Source organism: Tursiops truncatus, chromosome 5, assembly GCF_011762595.2.
Source record: "Tursiops truncatus isolate mTurTru1 chromosome 5, mTurTru1.mat.Y, whole genome shotgun sequence".
In the NCBI taxonomy this organism is placed as follows: Eukaryota; Metazoa; Chordata; class Mammalia; order Artiodactyla; family Delphinidae; genus Tursiops; species Tursiops truncatus.
The window spans coordinates 126,617,598-126,640,097 of record NC_047038.1 but is presented as its reverse complement, the minus strand read 5'-3'; the positions used below and the strand labels follow the sequence as shown (position 1 = coordinate 126,640,097).

General features: G+C 37.7%; 1 protein-coding gene across 2 annotated transcripts in view; it reads left to right on the top strand.

Moving 5' to 3' along the window:
- Positions 1 to 746: 746 nt before the first annotated feature.
- Positions 747 to 22,500, top strand: part of GRID2 (glutamate ionotropic receptor delta type subunit 2) — a 1,349,856-nt gene continuing 1,328,102 nt past the window's right edge. For both annotated transcript variants that reach the window (XM_033857390.2, XM_033857389.2), the window contains exon 1: positions 747 to 834. In XM_033857390.2, the coding sequence (XP_033713281.1) occupies positions 747 to 834 (88 nt within the window). The remainder of the gene's footprint in view (positions 835 to 22,500) is intronic.

The window sequence follows — 22,500 nt, the reverse complement described above, 5'->3', positions numbered from 1 at the left end:
AACTCCCCCGCCACCGCGCCCGAGCGAACCGGCTCCCCGGGCCCGCCTTGACGAACTCCGCTCCCGCCTCGCGCAGAAGGGGAATTTTCTCTGCATTACTATCTGCATTACCTTGAAGTTCACTTTCACCAGCCCTCTTGGAGAGGGCTTTTTCCCCTCCCTGCTGGAATCTGGCTGTTCCGCTCGGAATCTCCTAATCTTTCCTTTCCACTTAGATTTTATTTTGGCAGCGAAGACAAGTGATTCTCTGCGGGCCGTTGGGGCGGGGGGGGGGGGGAGGGGGGCTTTTTCGCTTGGGGGGAGGGGGAGGGGAACATCCGGCGTGAGCGGGGAGGAGGGGGTTGGTATGTTGGAAGTTGCGGCGGAGCTGGGACCGGAGACCCACGGCCCCGGCGCACGGATGGGGATGGTCTGAGCTCCAGCCTCTCCCCCTGCCCGGGAGCAGCGAGGCTGGATACATTTTAAAAAAGCCAAACTGCAAACAACTCTGGCGATGCCAAAATTCCCCTCCAAGTGACACGGCTTTGCTAAGGAGGTTTCCTCAGGCTGGGCTCTTTCTCTTATTCGCTCTGCCTTCCTCAGCGACGATTATAAAAGCTTTGGTCTGGTAACAGGAATTGAGGGGGACAAAAAGAAAAAAGAAAAGAAAAAGCTGTGCTAAACTATCGTGACCTCAAACTCTTTGGACTTTTTTTTTTTAATATTGAAAGAAAATCCATCCTCAAAGACAATCAGCATAGGCGGAGATGGAAGTTTTACCCTTGCTCTTGGTTTTGTCCTTCTGGTGGTCTCGAACCTTGGATTCGGCGAGTGCGGATTCTATCATTCACATCGGTAAGCAAGGGCTGGCGCTGCCCGTGGGTACTTTTACCGTTTCGTCTCGCAGATATTTCCCCTTTGCTTCCCCCTCTCCTTCCCCCTTTCCGCCCTCTGTGTGGCTCGTTGCCGCTGGCTTCGGTTCCTTGCCCCTTCCCGCTACCTTCCCTCACACTTGGGCAGCTTTCTGAAAGGATGCGGATGCTCGAACCTTGCCTGGTGCTGTTGTTTCGCGGTGAACCGGGGAGTGTGGGCTGTATGCTTGAGGGTCTAGAATCTACCTCAGCGTGCGTGCGTGCTGGGGAGCGCGGGGGGCTTCTGGTGTGTGAGGAAAAGAAGTTTCATTGACTCTACCTTCCATGTTCTTTCCCGGATGTACATTTGCTCCATTTAAAAAAAAAAAAGTACCTTTTGAGGGAACTGAGGTGTCACCCGTGAGGCGAAAAGGGCTGGGGTGCGAGGTGGGGGTGGGGAAGAGCGCCCTTCGGATCGAACAGGTGGTTTTGCAACGTGAGCGGGCCGCGCTCGCCGCAGCGCGTGCGACGGTGACGGGCTGCTGGCTGAGCCCCCAGCCTCCGTCTCCGTTTCCTGTCCTCTCGGCTGCGCGGTGCTCGCGACTGGGAGCCGCGCACCTCGCTGCCTCGCTCGCGCTCCCGGGTCTGGCGCGGCGGCGAGACTGGCCCCGGGCGCTCGGGAAACGCGGGAGCACATGCGCGCGCGCCGCCCTCGTGGGCTGCCTGGCGAGCAGCCGCCTGGCCTCGCCTCGCCGTCAACTCTGAGTTGCAGCGCAAGGCCGAGAGCAAAGGCGCTTGGGCTATGGGCGGCCTGAGTCCGGGAAGGACGCCGAGCCGCCTTGGAGATGCTCGTGGCCCTACCTATTGGCACCCGGACGGGCCGGGTCTGGCCGCGGCGGGCGCGGGCTGCACGTCATTATCATGCACAGCGCTCGCGGCTTCAGGCTCCAACTCTTCTCACTTGTTAATCCGTGAGAGCTGAACCGAGACCGGCTCTTGCAGCCTTTTCTGCGTTAATGCGACGATTTCCTTTTCGGAAATTCGCGTCCGCGGGCCAGCGGGGTTCAGTTACTGCGCTGAGGAGAGGCCCCCCTTGAGGAATTTCTCCGGGCGCAGGACTTTTATGTGTCCACACGGCTTGATGCTCTGCAAATTGAGGCGACAGATGGGTCGCAGCATCTCCCCTTTCCGCCCCCTGCCCCTCCCCCGCGCAACACACACACACACACACACACACACACACACACACACACACACACACGTGTCCTGGAAGGGGAACCTGCTGCAGGTGGAGGTTGTGCCTTTGTGCCTGCCTGAGCTAAAGGCTTGTGTCTGGTGTGCGAGTCCACAGCGGCCAGCCCCTCAGCTCCAGGGGGCTCCCTCTCTTGATCTCAGAGGCTGTCTTTGTAAACACGTCTGCCATTCGCTATCATTTATATCAATAGAACCGAATATATCTCTGTGCAAGGGCTGATGAGGTCAGGATTCAGAAAACCTTGCACTTAACACGTTTAGTGAATTAAGCACTAGATAGCTTGTCTGCTAGGTCACGTTTTGCCTGGGGTAACAGTGTCTGTGGGTTCAGAACTTTTCAGGGAGAAATTGTCTCATGGAGGGTCTCAGTAATGTTCTGATAGAGTTCAGAAATGACGTGTGCTCCTCTTAAAGAAATGATGTACATTTATGTCCAGTTGTAAACGACTGGAGCAGGAATGCTGATATATATTACCATGGTACCTTTATATTCATGTTATGATGAGGGGTTTCTGGCTTATACTCATCATCGCTCAGGAGGGAGGCTTGTGGATAAATGCTTATTTTATTGCTTATTCTGTGGTCTAAACGATAAATACATTATTTGCAAACACCTACAGCTCTTGCTGTCCTCTACTAGATGAATACTATTTTGCAATGCAGTCTGGGCATTTGTTTCAAAATAGAACACAACTTGTATTTTATTTCTTCGGCATTCTGTTGTCTGTCAGTGTGACACAGCTTGCTTATTTGTAACCAAATCCCCCCAAAAAGTTACTATGTACAAATTACAGATTTCTTTAGAAAGCTGATTGTATGCATTAAATGTATATACTACTGAAAGAAGTAGTTACTTCTCAGACAATTAATTTGACTGCAATTAGTACATTAGACAAGAGCATTAACTTCTTTTATAGACTATCTAATATTGCCATGAAGCTAGCAAACTGATGGTTGTTTCAAATGCTTCATATCTTTTATAATATACTGAAAAATGTAACCTCCTAAATTAAATTAAAAAAAAAAGGACCAAGTCTAATTTATGTGCACTTCAGAGGTTAGAAGCCCCTTTCCCTTCCATCCCCACCCTGGCCAAAGTATAATAAATTCAAAACCAAATGCCCATATTAAAATTTTAAAGTACCAGTTAATATTCATTGGATCAGTTTACTTACTTGGTTGAATAGGAAAAGAGAATTAATTATCTTTAGGAGGTGATAGTCTTCATTTAAGTATCTAATGTGACAAGTATGCTTATGGGGAATGTATTATTTCAGGACTAAAGGGATGAAAGTGATGACACTGGAGGGAAAGTGAATATTTCAACTCTATAGATGTAAGGAGATAAGCGGAAATGAAAGGTTTTCACAGACTCATATGATGTGTTCAGGTAGACAGTAGCTGCCATATGTAGTTCAGGCGAGCTTGAAAGATGAAAAGACACTGCTCTAATAGGTTCTTTAAATATCGAATCTTTTTGGTATTGAACTAAATTATATGTTTGAAAACTTTGTCCATTCTTTCTCTTTGTTTTTATTTCATGCAGGTAGTTTTAATAAAGTCAATTATGTATTTCAAACTCTAATATATATATTTTTTGAGCACATTAGTTCACTACAATGATGAGATATAATGGTTAAACACTAATGACTGAAATGGAAATGTATTTATTTCAGTCAAAAATGCACTAATATTGTAATTACTTTGAATTTCTGTTAAATCATATTTTAAAGATACTTGATAATTACATATTCTTGTTTAATACACATGCACATGCAATACACACAGTATTTAGAAATGAATCACCTCAGTTGTGATCTTCTTTGCCCCTCCTCCCACCAAGTAAAGGTCTTTCGACATATAAAAACTGTGCAATTTTGAATTATGCTTCTACTTTGAGCCTGTGCATTGATTAATTTCATCAGACCCCCATTACTTGATTGCTTAGAAGTTTCCTGATGATCTGCATGCTGTAGGAAGAACCAGAAAGTCATGAGTGGAATGGTAATGATATTGTGTTTCATGAGGCTATTCAAAAGTCACTCTGATTTATGTAGCTCGAAAGCTCCAAAGTCTTTGAGATTAGCCATGCTGACTGCTATTTTCTTCATACATCAGTCGTCCCACACTCTTTACTCCCTATACACAAGGGGAGTTTAGAGCACTGCTTTAATTAAGCAGGGATTAGGTTTCATTTCCAGTCAACTGCACAGTTTGTGTTTTGCTTCATATCTAATACGGAGGATCTCATGTTTTAACAGTTTAATGTGTGCTCATTTCTATATCTGGTACCTGTACCTGTACCAGCTCATTGAAATGAGCTATCCTCAGTTATATATCTCTGCAAGGGAACACTCAAGTGTACTTATTCATATATTATAAAAATCACTAGCATGTTTTTATTGTTATCAGTCATAGTAAAATACCTTATGCCAACAGGAAATAGAAATGAAACCCTTATTCATGTTTTTCTCATAAGCAAATGATACTTTGTACTCTGAGGTCATAAACTATGACATGTTTGAGAAGCCTAAGACAATTCACAGAATATTTTCATTATGAGAAAGTTTAAAGTACAAAATTGGTGGGTGAATAAGATGTGTCACCACATTATAAACAATAATAGATGGCAAATTTAAAGCATTAGTTTTCATTACTGGCACACTGAGGACTATTTTATCAAATACAGAATGTAGAAGCATTTCTAGAAGTTGTACTGTGTCTTCTGTAAAATTGTTTCTTTTTCAACTCTTTACATGATTTGCATTGGTTAATGATAGCCTTCAAGAGTCATCAAGGATCCTGCACTATATGGGATATAGGGATTATATGGGATTTAAGTTATCCTTTTATTATATGGGATTTAAGTTATCCTTAAATATAGTTATTTATATTTAAATAAGGATTTAAATATCCTTTTATTATATGGGATTTAAGTTATCCTTAAATATAGTTATAGTTATCCTATATGGGATTTAAGTTATCCTTTTATTATTTACAGTAGTTGTTTGCTCCCTGAGTTATGGATAACATATAGTGTAAACTTCTAGAAAGTATTAAGAAGTAGCTTCTAAATTTACAATGAGGTTATATTTTATGAGGTATGTCTTTCTGTATCAATAATACAGTTGTTTGAAGTGCAATTCAGATGTGCATTAAGTTAGACAGTGTTATTAATCAACAATATCAACTGTGACATGACTAATAAGCCATTACACTGAGGAACTTTGCTTTCTACTCCAAGTGAAATGTACATCCAGTAAATATCTCCTGTAAATTCTAATTCAAATATGAATAAAAATCAAGGTCATTAACTTTCAACTTATCCAGCAATAGAAACCAGTTGAGGTTGTTATGAGTAATGGGAGATGTATTATATTTAATTCTAATCTCCAAGGCTAAGTTTATCATGCTGTAATTTTATCTCAAAGAGATATTGTAATTTTAAAACCACACTTTTAATCCAGAAGGTTAGTATCCCTTCACCTGCATATATTATTTTAGTATTAAAAAGTGAAGTATTTGGCACTGCTATTGGATTTTCATGGTATTTCAGATAATAACGTATTGGTGAGTAGCAATACTTAGTTTGACTAAAAATATAATGTTTATTAGAAAATACATTTGTGCCCTATAAAGAGAGCTTTGCCATTAGGTGTCACTGCATTCTGAGCTGTTCCTTTGTAGTCCTACTTGAAAATCCCAGGAACTATTTTTTTTAGTTCTCAGAAAAAGAAAATGCCATTTAATGAGGATTGTGATGCTCTAAGATACAGGTGGTTTTTATTTTCAAACCAGAAAAAGAAATATTATCCCTGTGGGAGATTGGGATTGACATATATACACTAATATTTATAAAATAGATAATAAGAACCTGCTGTATAAAAAAATTCAAAAAATAACAACAACAACAAAAGAAATATTATCCCTGACTCTTGTAAGAATTTAATTCTAGGGCATATCAACATTCTGTGTTCTCTAGATAGATTGCTAGATCTAGTGATGTAGCTATTTCACAAATTTAAAGTACAACAGAAATATACTCTTGAGCTAATACTATCTGTGGAAAAATCTAAGACACCAAATAGTAGTCAGATATGCTTAATAATGCTGGTGTAAACAGATATTAGTAACTGCTTACCTATGGAATATTTAAGGTCCCAAACTGATTGATGTTTGTAACATGAAACACATACACAGAGCTATGGAAAAAATACATGGGCACAAATATAAATATATTTAAAAAATGTCAACCACTGACTTTTGTGCAGGATGATATATGTTTTCAGATAATTTTAGCCTGGAAAATATTAAGTTTCATGTATTAATTAATTTCCTCCACACACATACTACTACCACCACCACTACCACCAGTGCCATCGGATTTGTGTAGTAATATAAAACCAGTGTCTTTTATCAAGTAGTAATTTTCCTGTTTATTTAATTTGTTTAAGAGGCAAGATCTTCCTTCTAGCATATCCTATGATAAGACTAACGGAGGATGAAACTTAGGTCACCTTTAATCTGATACATTAGTTTTTACATTGACAAAGCCACAAAATTAGAGAATGGAATACTAAGTTAAATGAATGAACCAGTTATCATGTTATGGTAGACCTTGCCCTGTGCCAGTATTAATTAATAAACTTGTTGGAATAATGTGCAATTAAAAATTCAGAGTAAAATTAAGTGATCAGATGGATGTCAAAAGGGTACGGGGAAACGTACTGACGTAATTCTATGATTGGTTATTAAGAGGACATCTGTGGATTTAGGTCATTTAAATAGGTGAATTTTAGCATTTGGATGTGGACACAAATTTCAGATGAATGTGAAAAATTGGAGATGTAAGTCTTAGTAAAAATGTTCTGGATTAGAATTTAGAGGGTTTGGGGCTAACTACCAATTTTATAGATAGCTAACTGAGCAATATTGGGAAGTTACTTATTTTCTTTAGTCTTCATTTTTATCAATCCTAAAACAAGACTTAGACTAATGTTCATTTAAGCTCTACAATTATATGACCTAAAATGAAGACAAATTCCTGTGTTTGAGGAATTGGGGGAAGAGATACAGTCAAGTGTGGTTCATATAGCTATTTTTAATAGTTAGGTTTAGAGTGAATTAAAAAAAATACAAGGGGAAATAAATGGAGCATAAAACCTTAATCATTCAAATTAAGGATCCCTTAGAATGAAGATTTTCTTGGTGTGAACAAGAATTAATATTTGTTCATCAGCTATTCTAGATAACTTCAGCATCAGAAGAGAGAGCTGGGTTTGTTCTTTGTTTTACATTTTGTTTTTGTTTTCTCTAGCGTTAATACTAAGATGTTACATACAGTGCTAGTGTATCCCACAATACAAGCGTACATTAAGGCTGACTGGAGGAATGAGTAGTCTTATGTTCTAACCAGCATGGACTACAGGAGCCTTTAGAATTTGCCAACTCCAAGCACCCCAGGAATATTAGCATACGTTTGGCACCACTCAAAAATGTAGCATATAAAAGAAATAGCCAGTGTTTCTTCAGTGTTCTTCAGGTATTCCGGCTTTTACCCTGCTGTTGTTAACCAAGTGGTTATCAAATGTGAAGCTGAGGCTAGGATGACCCATTGAAAGCTTTCTTGAGTGAATAGAGGGAAGCCTAGAGGCAAGCACAAGAAACTAAATACCAAAAGGCCTCCCTGTGTATGTTAAAAAATTTTGAATCACTCTGTAGTCAAGGTCCTTATTAACATATTTTATACATGAAAAAAGATCAAGTTATTAATTTTATCAAAACAACAGTTCTTAAACTTTTTTCTTCATCCCCAAATAATTCAAAGTAATATTTTTAAAATGAATAATTTCACTTTATTGCTCTGAGTGCTTGATTTTTCCCAACTAATCTTAAAAAGATGTTTGCTTCATTATCAAAATCATAATTCTAGAAGCTAGTTACCCTGAAACCACAGGGTAAGGTAGGCATTATTAACAATATGTAGTATGTGTGCTCAGTGGGAGGATATTCTATCATTCAACAGACATTTATTCTGAACCTACTCTCTATGAACTACTGTTTTTAGGTCCTGGAATTAAAATGTCGAACAAGTAACCTATGTCCTTGTATTTAAGGAATTACATTCTCATGGGGGTGGCAACCAGATAAAGAAGAATATGCAAGTTGTAATGTCAGTTACTGATAAATGCTATGAAGAATAATGAAGGAATAGCACCCTATTTCGAGTAGGGTCATCTAGTAAGACCTTCTGAGGAGATGATCATTGGAGCAGAGACTTGATTCAAAAAAAAATGAAATCAGCCATGTGGATATCTGATGAAAAAGGATTTCAGCCAGAGGGCATATAGCAAAGGCAATGGCCATGAGACAAGACACTAAGGAATCTACTTAATTCATTTAAGGAACATCTTAAGAGTCAGTGCGGGGCAAATGTGGAGTTTAATGACCAAAGCAGGAAGTTAGAAGGAAATAAGGTCTGAGAGGCAGCTAGGGAAGATCCTATAGTGGCTTATAGGTCATGGTATGGTATTTAATCTAGGTATGTAGGATGCCCACTGGAGGGTTGAGATCAAACACGATACGTAATGCTTTGTGTTTTAGAAAGATAACTTTCTCTGCTTGGGTGGAATGATGGCAGTAGAAATATGAAGATCAGTTTGATAGTAGTGAATTGGACTATTCCAATAGTTGGTAGCTGAACCAGTTGTAAGATTGCGGATGTATTTTGAAGATGAACAGGATTTTCCGATGGAATGTTCTGCTGGGAGAAATCCAGAGGAAGAAATGAAGCTTCCAAGGTATTTTACCTAAGCAAGTGGGTGACTAAAATTGGGAATGTGGGACAGTGATCAAGTTTTAGATAAAAGTCAAAATTTGCATTTATTACACTTGATATTCCTATTAGGCGTCAAATTTGAGAATTTAAGCTGGCAGTTGATTACATTAGTCTGGAATTTTGGGGGGAGTTAGGAATTCAACATTTGCATTTAGAATTCATCATTACAGACATGATCTTTAAAGCAATGGGAGGGGATAGCACACTTAAGGAATAACCGTGCAAAGAGAAGAGGTCCAAGACTATATACCACAGGCATCGCAAAATGTCGATGTCAGGGAGACAGAGAGGATCCTGGAGAAGAGAGAGATGCGTGGCCTGTGAGTTAGAAAGAAAGCTAGGACTGTGTGGTGTTCTGGAAGCAAAGTGAGGAAAATATTTCAAGGGGGAAATCAGACACCCTATCAAATTATATGGATGAAAATTGACACTTGACTACTGGGTTTAGAAATGTTGAGGACAAAAATGACTTTGACAGAATTGCTTTCAGCAGACTGAAGGGACAAAATACAGGTTGGCAAGGAATCAAAGATTTAATGGGACTGGAGGAACTCCATGAGTTTTGCTTTAAGGGAGAGATGGGTATGGTGGGGTGGGAGCATGAGGTAAAGGGAGGGTTTTGTTTTTAATGGTGGGAGTTGGGATATACAGTAATTTTTTAAAGGTTCAATCATAAGAAAATTTTCAATAAGAGGATTCAAAAGAAAATGTTCTTTTTTATTCAGACCTATTTGATTCCTGAGTTTGGATGGCAGCTGTTCAAATAGAACTGTGTTTTTGTTTTTGTTTTTTGGTGGTTATTGATGTTTTTGTTTTGTTTTGTAAGCTCCGGTCAAGTGATACTGGGCTAATGCCAGTAGAATTAGCCAAAGAAGCTTATATGTCCTCCCTGAAATAGACTCTGTTAATTGTTCTGCAGTTTTGTTTCATTTAGTTTCCCAGATTAGCACTCAAATTTAGGTATAATTTTCTTACCTGAAATTATGAGTAGATTATATCTTATGGAGTAGTGATATACCATTACAGATAGAATCAACATTTAGTCTTTTAGTAATGTGCTAATTTTAGGAACACACATTATTCCTATGTAAATGGCATTAAAATGGCATAGAATTATCTTGTTACAATAGACATTTGTATTGAATATAGGTTTTCTCTAATTAAATTCTATTATGCATTTAATTCACTTAAAAAATCATTTTGGAACAATTAAAAGAGTATAGTTTTTCACAAGGCAGTATATATTGCCACATAGAAATTAAATAGATGAAATAAATTCACGTGATACTAATTTTCAGTAACACATTTAAATATTTCCTTTTATGGAAATTTCACTTCTATTTGTGCTATACCATAGCTGACAGATCTTTAGACATAGGTGAAAATGAGGAAAAAAAGTGTTCCACATTTTCTAACCTCAGAATTCAGCCTTCTGAAAATGCATCTCAGTTCTTTTATTGGTCTCCTATTAATACAGTTATGTATTGACTTTGCAGATAAAATAATTAATTTTGTATTAAAATAAGAATGCCAATAACAGATGAATGATATTTTTCTGTGTTCTTTGTCATTTCCTGTACTATCTCCTCCATAAAAACATTTTGTCTCATGGAAACAATGTAATATGAATATCACATGGTTGTTTCTGCTTGGTTACATCTATTAATTGACATATAAACATAGAATACATTAACAGTGAGGGGATAGGAGTCCTGTGGTTTGGGCACAGCAATGACTGTTAAAGAAGGCATGCTGTGTTATGGCTGGAGCTGAAGAATATAATTAATGAAGTATATAACATTAAAAGATATTTTAAACTTGCTACTTCATAACTTCCTGGGTGGTGAAATACAATTGTTTGAAGGAAATGCTTAGCAGATTTAAATCTAAATTTAAGTTGGAATGGGCCACTAAAATTGGTGAAGTGCTTAGTATACTTAACCTTGATATCATTAAAATGACAGGCCCCATGAGGAGCACATTTTAGATAGGCTTATTATCTTAAAAACTGAAGGCTAGGTAATACCTTTGGAGCTAAACTGGAAAAAGAGAGTCAGGTCTGTTGTTCTGTTGCATGTAGTTCATGGTGAATTAAAATCTAGAAGACTAATTCTTCCTTCTGTAATTTCTGCAATCTGACAACAGGTAAAATTGTGTTAGAGGTGCAGTGGCAATTACTATCTTGCCCTTCAGTCCATATTTCTTCTTTGTTGCTTCTTTGAATGGTGATAACAGGAAACTAGTCAATTTTCTTTTTAGAAATACCAGCAACTCTCAGCATAGCCCAGAGGAGGCATGCCCTTTATGAAAACCATTATAAATTTCTTCTTAACAAAATCGTTAAAAAATAAATTTAACACTTCTTTCGTGTGGTAGGTGGCTCATGCACAGAGTTGAGGGGATTACTCTTCAGTTTCCTGGTGGTGTAGTCATGGTGGGTTTTGTACATTTTTTATAATTCATTATTGTCACACTGAGAAATCATGATCTACATCCTCATATTCTATTTGCAGAAAAAATATTTTTAAGGTTACGTGAAAACCATGTGAATTTTTTTGATTCAGTGCTTACTATATGTGCACAGTTCAGTATGTATTCATATAAGACATGTTTTCCCATCCTTTAAGAATTTTTAAGTATATCTGCTGTCTGAGATAATATTGTACATTAGGAAGCTGAAAGTAGAGCAATTTAGGACTCATAGTTGGATGACTGTGGTCTATTATGGCACTGGAGTATGTGATAATTCAATAAATGCCACCTTTATGGTGCCCTTAAGGGTGCCATAAGGCAAACATATATTTCAGAAAAAAGATTATAATTGGGATAAGGAGATTACCACTTGCAGAAGGTCTTGATTTATAACAGAAAACTCTTTGCTCAGCTTCCTGATGGTTAATCATTAACCTTGTTTTGCCTATAGGCTACAGAGTCGATACAGTCATGCCGTAGTCAGAGCTAAGGGAAAGTCTCTGCCGTTTACCTCTTTTCCTCTTTTTTTTTCCTTTCCTGTGGATGTCAGTAGTTACGCTATTAGGTCAAGTAAAAGAGGAGATGGCTTTAAGATCCAGTTATCTTGTAATTAATAAAACTAATGAGATCCTTTCTAGATTTACTGCCACATATCAGATATTTCCATTAAACTTGGTTTCTTGGGTATGGAGAAATTAAATTACATTTAATTTTTTTCTCTTAGTTTTGAAGTTATAAGTATACTATTATCTCATATTACTAATTTGTACTTTCTTCTAGATGTATAAAACATCAATGAAAATGACAGTTTTATACTGTAGCAAACAAAAGAAGAAAATTGCCTCACAGAAAAAGTAAAATTAGTTAACTTTACAAATGGAATAAGTATTGTTGGGAAAACATATTTATGCCAACTTTTAATTATGTAGGTGTTAAGAATAGGACAAACATTGGAAATTGAAAAAGAACAGATAGTTCAAAAACTAACTGTCCAATACTACTTCTTCTCCACAAGAGTTCTTGTTGTGGTTGATAAGTGGTTAATACATAGCAAAACTGGCTGCTCTGATTCTTTCCTTCTATTTTTCCTGTCTATCCTTCAGTGACAATGCTAATGAGCAGTGAAATGGCCAAAAGCAAGGAAGGAGCAAAGGGTTTTAGATAATCCATAAACCGGAAAATCAGCCCCTGAATGCTCATATGCACAGGCTTGTTGTGAAGTTTCATTTTCTCAAAATACTGCCCAGATTCTAAAGCTAGAACTTGCTTTTGGCTGCTGAGATTATAAGAGGAGTGAAGCTTCCAGGCCACCAAAGAAGAATACTCTGAATGACAGTCTGGGAGCAGGATGAAGACTATTATTATTATTGGGAAAAGAGTGCCCTTTAGGGCTATTGCTGCTGATAGCCAGGACCCCTGTGATTAGCTCAGTTCCAAGGGTCATGCCTATGGTGATTTTTTTTTTTTTTTAAAGACAGTATGGATTTCATTCAGCTAGACTTCTTAAACGCTTTAGGTAATTTTGTAAAAACGGTTGGATTGACATTCGTATCAATACAAATTGTGTACTGAGCATTTATATTGTATGTTCCCAGTTGGTTTCTAGCTGATGCTATGTTATAGGCCACAAGGAAGAATTTGAATATTGTACTTTTAAAAAGAAACTGGGAAGCACGTGGCTATACATACATAGTGTTCGTTAATATATATGACTCTTTTCAGTTTGAGTGGAAAAAAAAGGTGGACTGTATAAGTTATCCTACCATATACATTGGCCCTCATAGAAAAATGAAGTTTGTTCACCACTATCATGAGAAAGCAGTACCTGACCTGGAACACACTGCTGCCAAAACCATGGAGTTACAGTCTGGCAAAAGAGGGAAATGGTAAGCAATTCTGTTTGGAAGAAACATTGTAACAGTGGAGGCTATGGCAACAGAGGAGGTTAAAAGTTAGGAAAATCCCTATGAGGTGCATGGGAATTCTGTAAATAATTTAGGCTAAGGGATGCCCAGCCTTGTGTTACAAGCTCTTTATAGTGGCAGTGTGGTAGGTGGAGAGCGGAGAAGACCTTGGCAGTAGTCCAGTTATGTTTTGGTGCAGGGCTGTGCCCAGCAACTGCACATGGGAATGGAGAGGAAAATTTGCTTAGAGGGGAGACCCAGGAGTTTGCCTCTGTCAACTCGGTCATTCTTTAGAAGTGGGAGTAAAAGAAGAAAGTCTAACATCATTTGTCGAGTACTATCTTAAGTGACTGAGTAGAGGCGCATGCTGTTCACCAACATAGGAGACTGAGAGAGATGAGAGAAACTGAATCTGGATTGAACTCAAAATTATTTTGGCATGATAGTGAGGTGTTATATCCCAGACAGCAGCTTCCCAATCCCTACCCCCCTTCCTGCCTCAAATGGAGAATAAAAAAGTCACATTCTCCATAGTGCTCTCAATGCTGTTTTGATCTAAAAATGATAACAGTGTTTTTCTGGTCATTCTTTTTTAACTTTTCCCTCAATCCAATGCTCATAGTGTCATTTCCTATTTAAAATGTGAATAATTTAAAATATTTTTCAGCTACTTATATTCAGAAAATAGTAGTTCTGCAAGGGCCTTATGATTTTTAGTTTCTGTGTGTGCTTGTTTAACAGTACAGAATTGTTACTTCAGTATTATCACTGACTTTTAAAAGTGTATATCTGTATTCTCATTTCTTAATATGATCATACATATTTTTTTTTGACCATACGTATTTTTAATCAGGGTCTGGGACTAATATTAAGAGACTAGTGCTGTTAATTTATTTGATATCCATTGCCAATCAAAACAACTTTAAAATGGAGTGATCTTTGACAAAATGGTAGGTTATCAAAGGTAAAATAAAAATATGATAATTTTAATTTCTTGTGCGTGATTGCTCTTCTAGTGAATATTGCAAGTAGAATTCCCTTATGTAAATTAATAGAATTACATGGAAGGGTAAAAATATTTCCATAAAATTGTGTATTCTTTAGTTACACATTATCTGCAAACATAATTAGCTGAAGGGAAGGAAAATTGTCCTCCTAGGATGGTGAAGCAAAGCCTGAAATGGGACTAAGCCTGAAATGGGACTAAAGGGATCTCGTTGGGACTTCAGGCCTCGTTTTTTAAGTGTCTCAGAAGACTCTACTTCATGGTTAAGGATCTGTGTTCTCAGATAAGAAATGTTTGAAAACATGGATCTGCAGTCAGAAGAATGTGAAAGAAGAAGCAGTGTGTCTGCATGTGTGTAAAAACACTGGTTGAACTGAAGAGTGAAATGGAGTAGATCCAGATAAAAGCCAGTCTTCTTTCTGTCTTCGTGTTATTGTTTAGAGTCTAGCTTTTCAGCCTGTTTTTATAATATACTGTCAACGCTTAATCCAGTCAAAACAGTTTAGGTGTGATATTATTGGAACTTAATTTTGCCATCTTACTCTATTTTGTTCTTCCTAAGTTGATCCATTGTGTGAGACCCAAGGATGGAAAGTGGAGTGCTCCAGTGGGGAGGAAGGCTTCTGGCATTTCTCAGTCTTTCTCTCAGGCTCTCTTGTTGGTTTTAGAGTAGGTTAAGTAAGGGATGAGAAATTTAGAATCGGTGAAGAATAACCTGAATGATTTGACTTAGTAAAAAATCGTGATGATTGGTAATTTTTGTTTCTTAAAGAGTCATAGCAGTGTATAGTACCAGAAATAGAAGAACTCGATTTGATGTCCAAGTTATATATTCAAATCTTGCCTTGGTCACTTTACCACTTCATAGCTCTGAAGTCTTTGGAAAAGTGATGAGACTTTGAAAGTCTCAAGTTTTCCTGCCCCTGCTTCCTCTCCACTTCATCTGTTATAAGGATAATAAGCAGTTGTAACATTTAAAATATGGATTTGTGGACCACGCAAATTGTCAGTGTTCATACTTCAGGAGACAAAACTTGCAATTTAACTATACTGACAGTCAGGGTCCTGGGTCTGGGTTGAGCTTTAGAAAGTGGATCCCATGCCTGACATCAGATAGGGTTCCCTGTTTATCCTCTGTTCCTAAAATATTAATTCAGGTTTACAACTATGCCTTTTTACAACATATAAATCAAAGTTGAAAGTCTTTCTTAAAGTGACTGAATTAAAGGTTAAGTATTCCTTTAAAGATGATACTTCACTCTCAAATTACATGAAATAGAATGTTATTTGTTATCACTGACCCTGATATTTAGCTATGCCTTGTCTGGCCACACCCTTTCATTTGGAATAGGGTAATCTTATAATCGATTATCCGAACTGGGACTCTTTTGAAAGTGAAAATGGCAGTATTAAGATTTCTGCTGGGGTGAAAGGGACAAACTAAGGCCGACTGGAGGCAAACAGGGACAAGGCTGCACTCATTTCAGAGCCCTAACTGCAGGCATGTGATTAGATTGTATTTTGGCCCAGCCTCAATAGGCAGTGATTCTGTCTTAGCAACAGGTTGTTCCTTCCTCTTATCTAGGTCTTTTATGCTGATCAAAGAAATAGATTGAAGTTTTGTTTTTATTTTTAATTACTTAGAGCACTTTTCTTCACAGGCAGCAGAAAAGAGGAACAATAGCTAAGTAGTGTAGGTTCTCTTTGTTCAGACAAACATATTTAACTGATTTTTAAAATATCAGACATTAGCATCTGTAATTGCTCCCTTTATTCTTCTGCAACCATTCTCCCTATCTACTGTTTGACTGCTGCTCCTAGCAAAACTCATTGGATATTGGCAATTGCATAAATTCACAACTAACCTCAGATGCTGTGTCTCTGGAACTAAATAAAGGACATGGAGTGAATTGTTCTCAGAAATATAAAGACAGTTTACAACAAAGATTTAAATTTGCTTCATTTTTGCATCCTAAAAGAAGAAATCATCACCTAAACAAGATTTTTGGCAATTTTTATTTTTTATGAAAATATATAATAGAGTAGCAAATACTCCAAAGAAGAGGAGGATAGCCTTAACAGTTAAAGTTTCAAAGGTGCATATTAATTTTTTTTCTTAGAGGGGATAAGCATAAAATATTGGTTTGTGATTTTAAGTTAATTACACTATAACTACCGTTTTATCCAATTGAGTCATCCTCTACAACCTTCACTCTCAGAAGTGTGCCCTTCAATTTGGTATAAAAGTCATTAGATTCTCTTAACCTTCCTTTCCTTTCTCTCTGTTCTGGAGTCTGGTTTTACCTCAAGAAATGATCATGTGATGCCCTGCATTGGCCTCTTACCTTCACACTTTTGCTCTTCCCTTGATAGCGTAGTTCATATAAACCTTATCTCCTTTTCTTCACTTTTGGTACCCTGGTTATTAGTTTCTATGGTTTCCAAATGTGGAACTGGAATTGAGAGCATCTTTTTCCAACTGTGCGCCAAAGAAGACTGCGGCTTTCCTCCTTTCTTTATCAGTGGCGATTTTTAGGCTTGGACTGACCCTGTTCCTTAGGTCATCCTCACTGTAGAAAATATATAATCATGGATTCTCATAGTTGGGAGGAATATTAGAAATTGTCTATAGTCCAGAGTCCTCGTTTTGCTGATGAGCAAATTAAGAGGTTAAGTGAGGTGAATGCTGCATAGATAGGCATTTTTGAATAGTCTATTAAGCATAATTTTTACTAAAAAAAAGTAATTCTATTCACATCACCAAAGAAGTTTTAATGTAGGCTATTGGCCAAGAGATAGAAATAGCCCAATTATGTAAAACTGGATAATTGTTTTCATTAACATAAGGTCCATTTTACCTGTGCTCTACTATATTGCCATAGAGTAATTAATTTCTTTGAAGCCTGCTAATATAATGTGAGGGGTAGCTAACCCAGTTGTTGGGGAACTATTCCCATAAGCTGCTAGGGACAGCAAGCATATATATACCCTCTTCTAGGAATTCTCCCAGAATTTAGAGCCCAGCAGTCTAGCCCAGATCCAAACCCTATTCCTCAGACTACACACTCCACTCTTCCTCACTTTCTCTCCTTTCTATCCCCTCCTTCTCTCCCCAAACTCAGGTTGGAACTCAATTCTTCTAAGATTTACAAAGTTTAAATCTCTCTGTACTAAAACATGTTACCGTGCATATATTTCATTGCCTTGGTTTTTAATCATTCTTGGACAGTTTATTTCAACATTCTCAACCTTAGTGTTTTCATATATAAAGTGTAGATATAACCACCTATCTTGAAGAGACAGATGAAAAGTAAATTAAATAAATAAGATAAATTGGAAAAAATAAAACAAGACTGGCACAGAATGGTTTTCTTTTTTTTTTCTTTTTCTTTTTTGGGCTGCATTGAGTCTTCGTTGCTGCGTGCAGGCTTTCTGTAGTTGCGGTGAGCACGGGCTACTCTTGGTTGTTGTGCGCAGGCCTCTCATTGCAGTGGCTTCTCTTGTGGGGCACGGGCTCTAGGCACGTGGGTTCAGCAGTTGTGGCTTGCAAGCTCTAGAGCGCAGGCTCAGTAGTTGTGACGCACGGGCTTAGTTGCTCCGTGACATGTGGGATCTTCCCAGACCAGGGGTCGAACTCACGTTCCCTGCTTTGGCAGGCGGATTCTTAACCACTGCACCACCAGGGAAGTCCCAGAATGAGTTTTCAATAAATAACTGTTTGCTTTCCTCTTTCTTCTCTGCTTTCCCTCAAAATTTCATAAATATAATAGTTGTGATTAATTGTACATTTTATTTCTCTTTTGTGCACATCTGCCAAATATCATGAGGCTAGAGTTAATTGATTTTTGTAATTATGTCAAGTAAAGAGGAAAACTGTCTTATGAAAATATTGGTTATTTATATCCTCACTTTCAAACTCAAAGAGATTTGCTATTTGCTTAATATGACAAAACACCTGAAACAAATTTATGGATTTTTAAATCCTCTTTATTTTTTACTCCAGAACTTTCATAAAATAGAGGTGTTTTTAGTTACTTAAAAGCTCAGAATCTTTCTGCTGCCTGGATCCATTTTGAGACATGACCCTTCTTTAAGTCTTCTTTCAAATCCACCTAACTTTATACTTTATATATATATATATATATATATATATATTTTTTTTTTTTTTTTTTTTTTTTTGGTATGTGGGCCTCTCACTGTTGTGGCCTCTCCCGTTGCGGAGCACAGGCTTCGGACGCACAGGCTCAGCGGCCATGGCTCACGGGCCCAGCTGCTCTGCGGCATGTGGGATCTTCCCGGACCGGGGCATGAACCCGCGTCCCCTGCATCGGCAGGCGGACTCTCAACCGCTGCGCCACCAGGGAAGCCCTATACTTTTTATATCTTTAAAGTCATAATCTGTTCAACTCATATTACTTTCTTATTTTTAATGTCTATGCTTTAATAATCAATTAATTAATTACCTTCTAATTTTATTTTAATATTAGCATCCACTTTTTGCCTAAACCTCCTAGTATTTACTGTACTGACATGTTTATTTTGCATGTTCCGTGCTTATGTAAAAAAATTCTGTGGGGAAAAATCGTGCATTAATGAGAAAATAAAGGGAAAGAGAAGTCACAGTGATTTGGTAAGCACTTAATTCTCTTGGTAGTTTTACGTATCGGTACTGATTTACTAATTGTTCTTTCTTTTCAGTTAAACTAGGCTTGTCTTCTAGAATTGACCTATTAATGTGAGTTTAATCAATAGAGCCAGCTCCACAGGTTTATAACTGATTAAAGGTCAGTAAATTATTTGGGCATTTGAGGCCAAATCAGCACAATTTGTATAGAACAATGAATGTAAAGTCCACAATTTAATTTTAATTTAAAGTTACTTTAATGAAAAAGGACTTTTATTGTATTGTACATTTAGAATTACCATTATTCAAAATAAAATACAGTTGAAGTGCTTCTGTAGTGTATAGAGGGGTCATTGATCTAATTTGCCCACCTTGGGTGCCACTATCATGAATGTAATAAATAGATATAGTCCCCTTAGTCCTGCCTCATCTCTGTGAAAACACCCAAAGGATACTTGTTGCTTCTTAAACATCTTGGGAGCCTCCCGGTTTAATCTGAAACCAGCCACTATAGGAAGGACAGGGAGAGACTGAAAAAAAGTCAGACCACTACAGATTGCTGGGTGGCAGGTTTAATAAGCAAGGGAAATTAATTACAAGTTTGTCTTGGGTGGCTGCACCCACCCCAAAGAATCTTAAAAAGTTTACAGGTATACCTAGGAGATATTGTGGGTTTGGTTCCAGAACCACCACAATAAATTGAATATCACAATAAAGAGAGTCACACGAATTTTGGGGGTTTTCTGGTTCGTATAAAAGTTATGTTAACACTATACTGTAGTCTATTAAGTGTGCAATAGCGTTATGTCTAAAAAAATGTACATACATTAAAAAATACTTTCTTGTTAAAAAATGCTAGCCATCATCTGAGCCTTCAGTGAGTCATAATCTTTTTGCAATATTAACATCAAAGATCACTGATCACAGATCAAATATTATTATTATTACACATGTAATAATAATGAAAACGTTTGAAATATTGTGAGAATTACCAAAATGTGACACAGAGACAATGATGTGAACCAATGCTGTTGGAAAAATGGCACTGCAGACTTGCTTGACGCAGGGTTGCCACATACCTTCAATTTGTTAAAAAAAAAAAAAGTGCAATAACTGCAAAGTACAATAAAGTGAAGTCCAATAAAATGAGGTATGCCTGTATGCCTTTACTGGGTTCAGTTCTGTATATCGGAGGCTTTAACTGAGTTCAGTCACGTACCCAGTTCAGATAACCTCAACAGCACATTTAGATTTCAAGGCTGTATCCTTGGAGCAGCCTCTGGGAGGGGAGAAGTCAAGTGGAACACACATTCCAAGGACAGGAAAAGTGGGTAGGGAGTCTCCCATTGCCCGTGTCCAGCTTGCGAGTCACCTGGTGGTCACATCTTTTTGATTACCTACTCCAACAATATTATAGAATATAACAAAAGGATGTAGTGAAAAGACTAAATCCATTCTCTAAAATGAGAATAATATATAACTTAAAAAAAATTTTATTTATTTATTTGGCTGCATTGGGTCTTCGTTGCTGCACGTGGGCTTTCTCTAGTTGCGGTGAGCGGGGACTACTCTTCGTTGTGGTGTGCGGGCTTCTCATTGCGGTGGCTTCTCTTGTTGAGGAGCACAGGCTCTAGGCATGCAGGCTTCAGTAGTTGTGGCTCGCGGGCTCTAGAGCGCAGGCTCAGTAGTTGTGGTGCACGGGCTTCATTGCTCTGCGGCATGTGGGATCTTCCCGGACCAGGGCTCGAACCCGTGTCCCCTGCTTTGGCAGGCGGATTCTTAACCACTGTGCCGCCAGGGAAGTCCCAAGAATAACATATAATTTTTTATTCATAATTATATATAAGAACCAGTAATTAGAATGACATTTATTAAGCACTCACAATATGCAAATCATTGTTGCAAACCCTTTGTAGATATTATCTCATTAAATTATTACAATAACCCTAATAATGCTGGTACTATCATTATTCCCATTTTGCAGATGAGATTAAGGGAAGTTTAGCATTACCATATAATTTGTCAAACTTCACTCAGTCACAGAATATAGATAATAATAGGGTCTGACACCTATCCTCATTTCTTCCCTTATTATGTCTAGAGAATAGTTTTCACTGGGTTTGTATCTATTCCATGCAACCCATGCTCTTTTTATCTCTGATAGTCACTTTACGAACAAGAAGCCAGATACTCTCTTAAGAGCCCTCTCTGTTTTTCTAATCAGTGCAATGCAGGGTACCCCATGCATTTCTCACCACATTCTATAATACTATTGTAGCCTTGATTTTGATTTTTCATTAGTTTGAAAGAAAAAAAAGAGCAAAATCTCTTCTAGTGAGTTGTTACTAAAAAATTAACCCAGGTTGTTGGTGTTTTACAAATGGCTATTGTTTTATTTTGCTTTTTTCCCCTGAGTCATACAGTATCATTGATTAATAAAAAAGAAAAAGTCACTATTAGACTCATTGTCTGCATCTTTTTAAAGTATCTGTTAACTTGTCTTCAGTTGATTATTGGTACGTTACACAAGTACTTGAAGTTGGCATAAATCTTCATTTCACATTATTTCTAGAAAATTAAATATCTGTGCTTAGGGACATTCCTGCCTGTAATTCTAGATAGAGTTTTTATGCCCTCTCAATCTCTGGTCCCCGCTGGGAAAAACTCACTCAGACCCTCATTTTAGAGTAGATCATATGCCAGGGAGTAGCCAGACATGTTTCACATATATTCCTGTTTTACCTTATTTTCCACTGAGAGATGGGAGTTGTTAGTTGGCCATGTTTCCTTGGCCAGGTCTTTAGGTTAAGCTAGCCACGTCCTACATAAAACATTTGGCCAACATTCTTCTCTTACGAAAAATAAATTTACTTAATTTAATTATTTTACAGAAATTATATACCTGTTTTAATTTCACATTTTAAAAAATGAAAGTTTTAGATATGTTTTAATGTATTCTTTCCTGAAACTTTGTTGTCTTCGAATCTAGCAGACATTTCAGACATTCTTTCTGAACATCTCTTCTTTTGCTTCCCCTCTCATGTGTGGAATAGAAAGGAATTAAAAGAAAATTATGATGATTAAAGTGGTGTACAAAGTGGGAAAAGAAGGACATAGTGCATCATTTGCAACAAGTCATTTTTATATTTGGTAGGATGATGCACTGTGTTAAGGTAAGGGCCATCAGGAAAGAAAAAAAAGGAAAGAAAAGCTTCCTTTTACCAACATATTTAAAATGTGCTTCACCCAGGTATGTTAATATATAAAGTGATAAATGCTAATCTACTTGAAAAGGAGCTGTACAAAGGTAGAGACAAGGAGAAGTGTCAAGTGTTGAATAAGAACAAAAACAAATAATACACAAATTCAAGAGGGAGAATGACCTTTATAGAATGTCTAACAGCTGCATGTGGTCCACGTCTCTGCTGGAACAAGACAAGGACTTCATCCTGTGCCATGTTAAATGCTCTTCTCTGCAGGAACTCTGATGCAGGGAAAGGGTGCATGCGAGTGACTGATAGGTCAGTTCAGCTAATGTCAGCCGGATATGTGATTCAGTAGGCCAGAGGTTT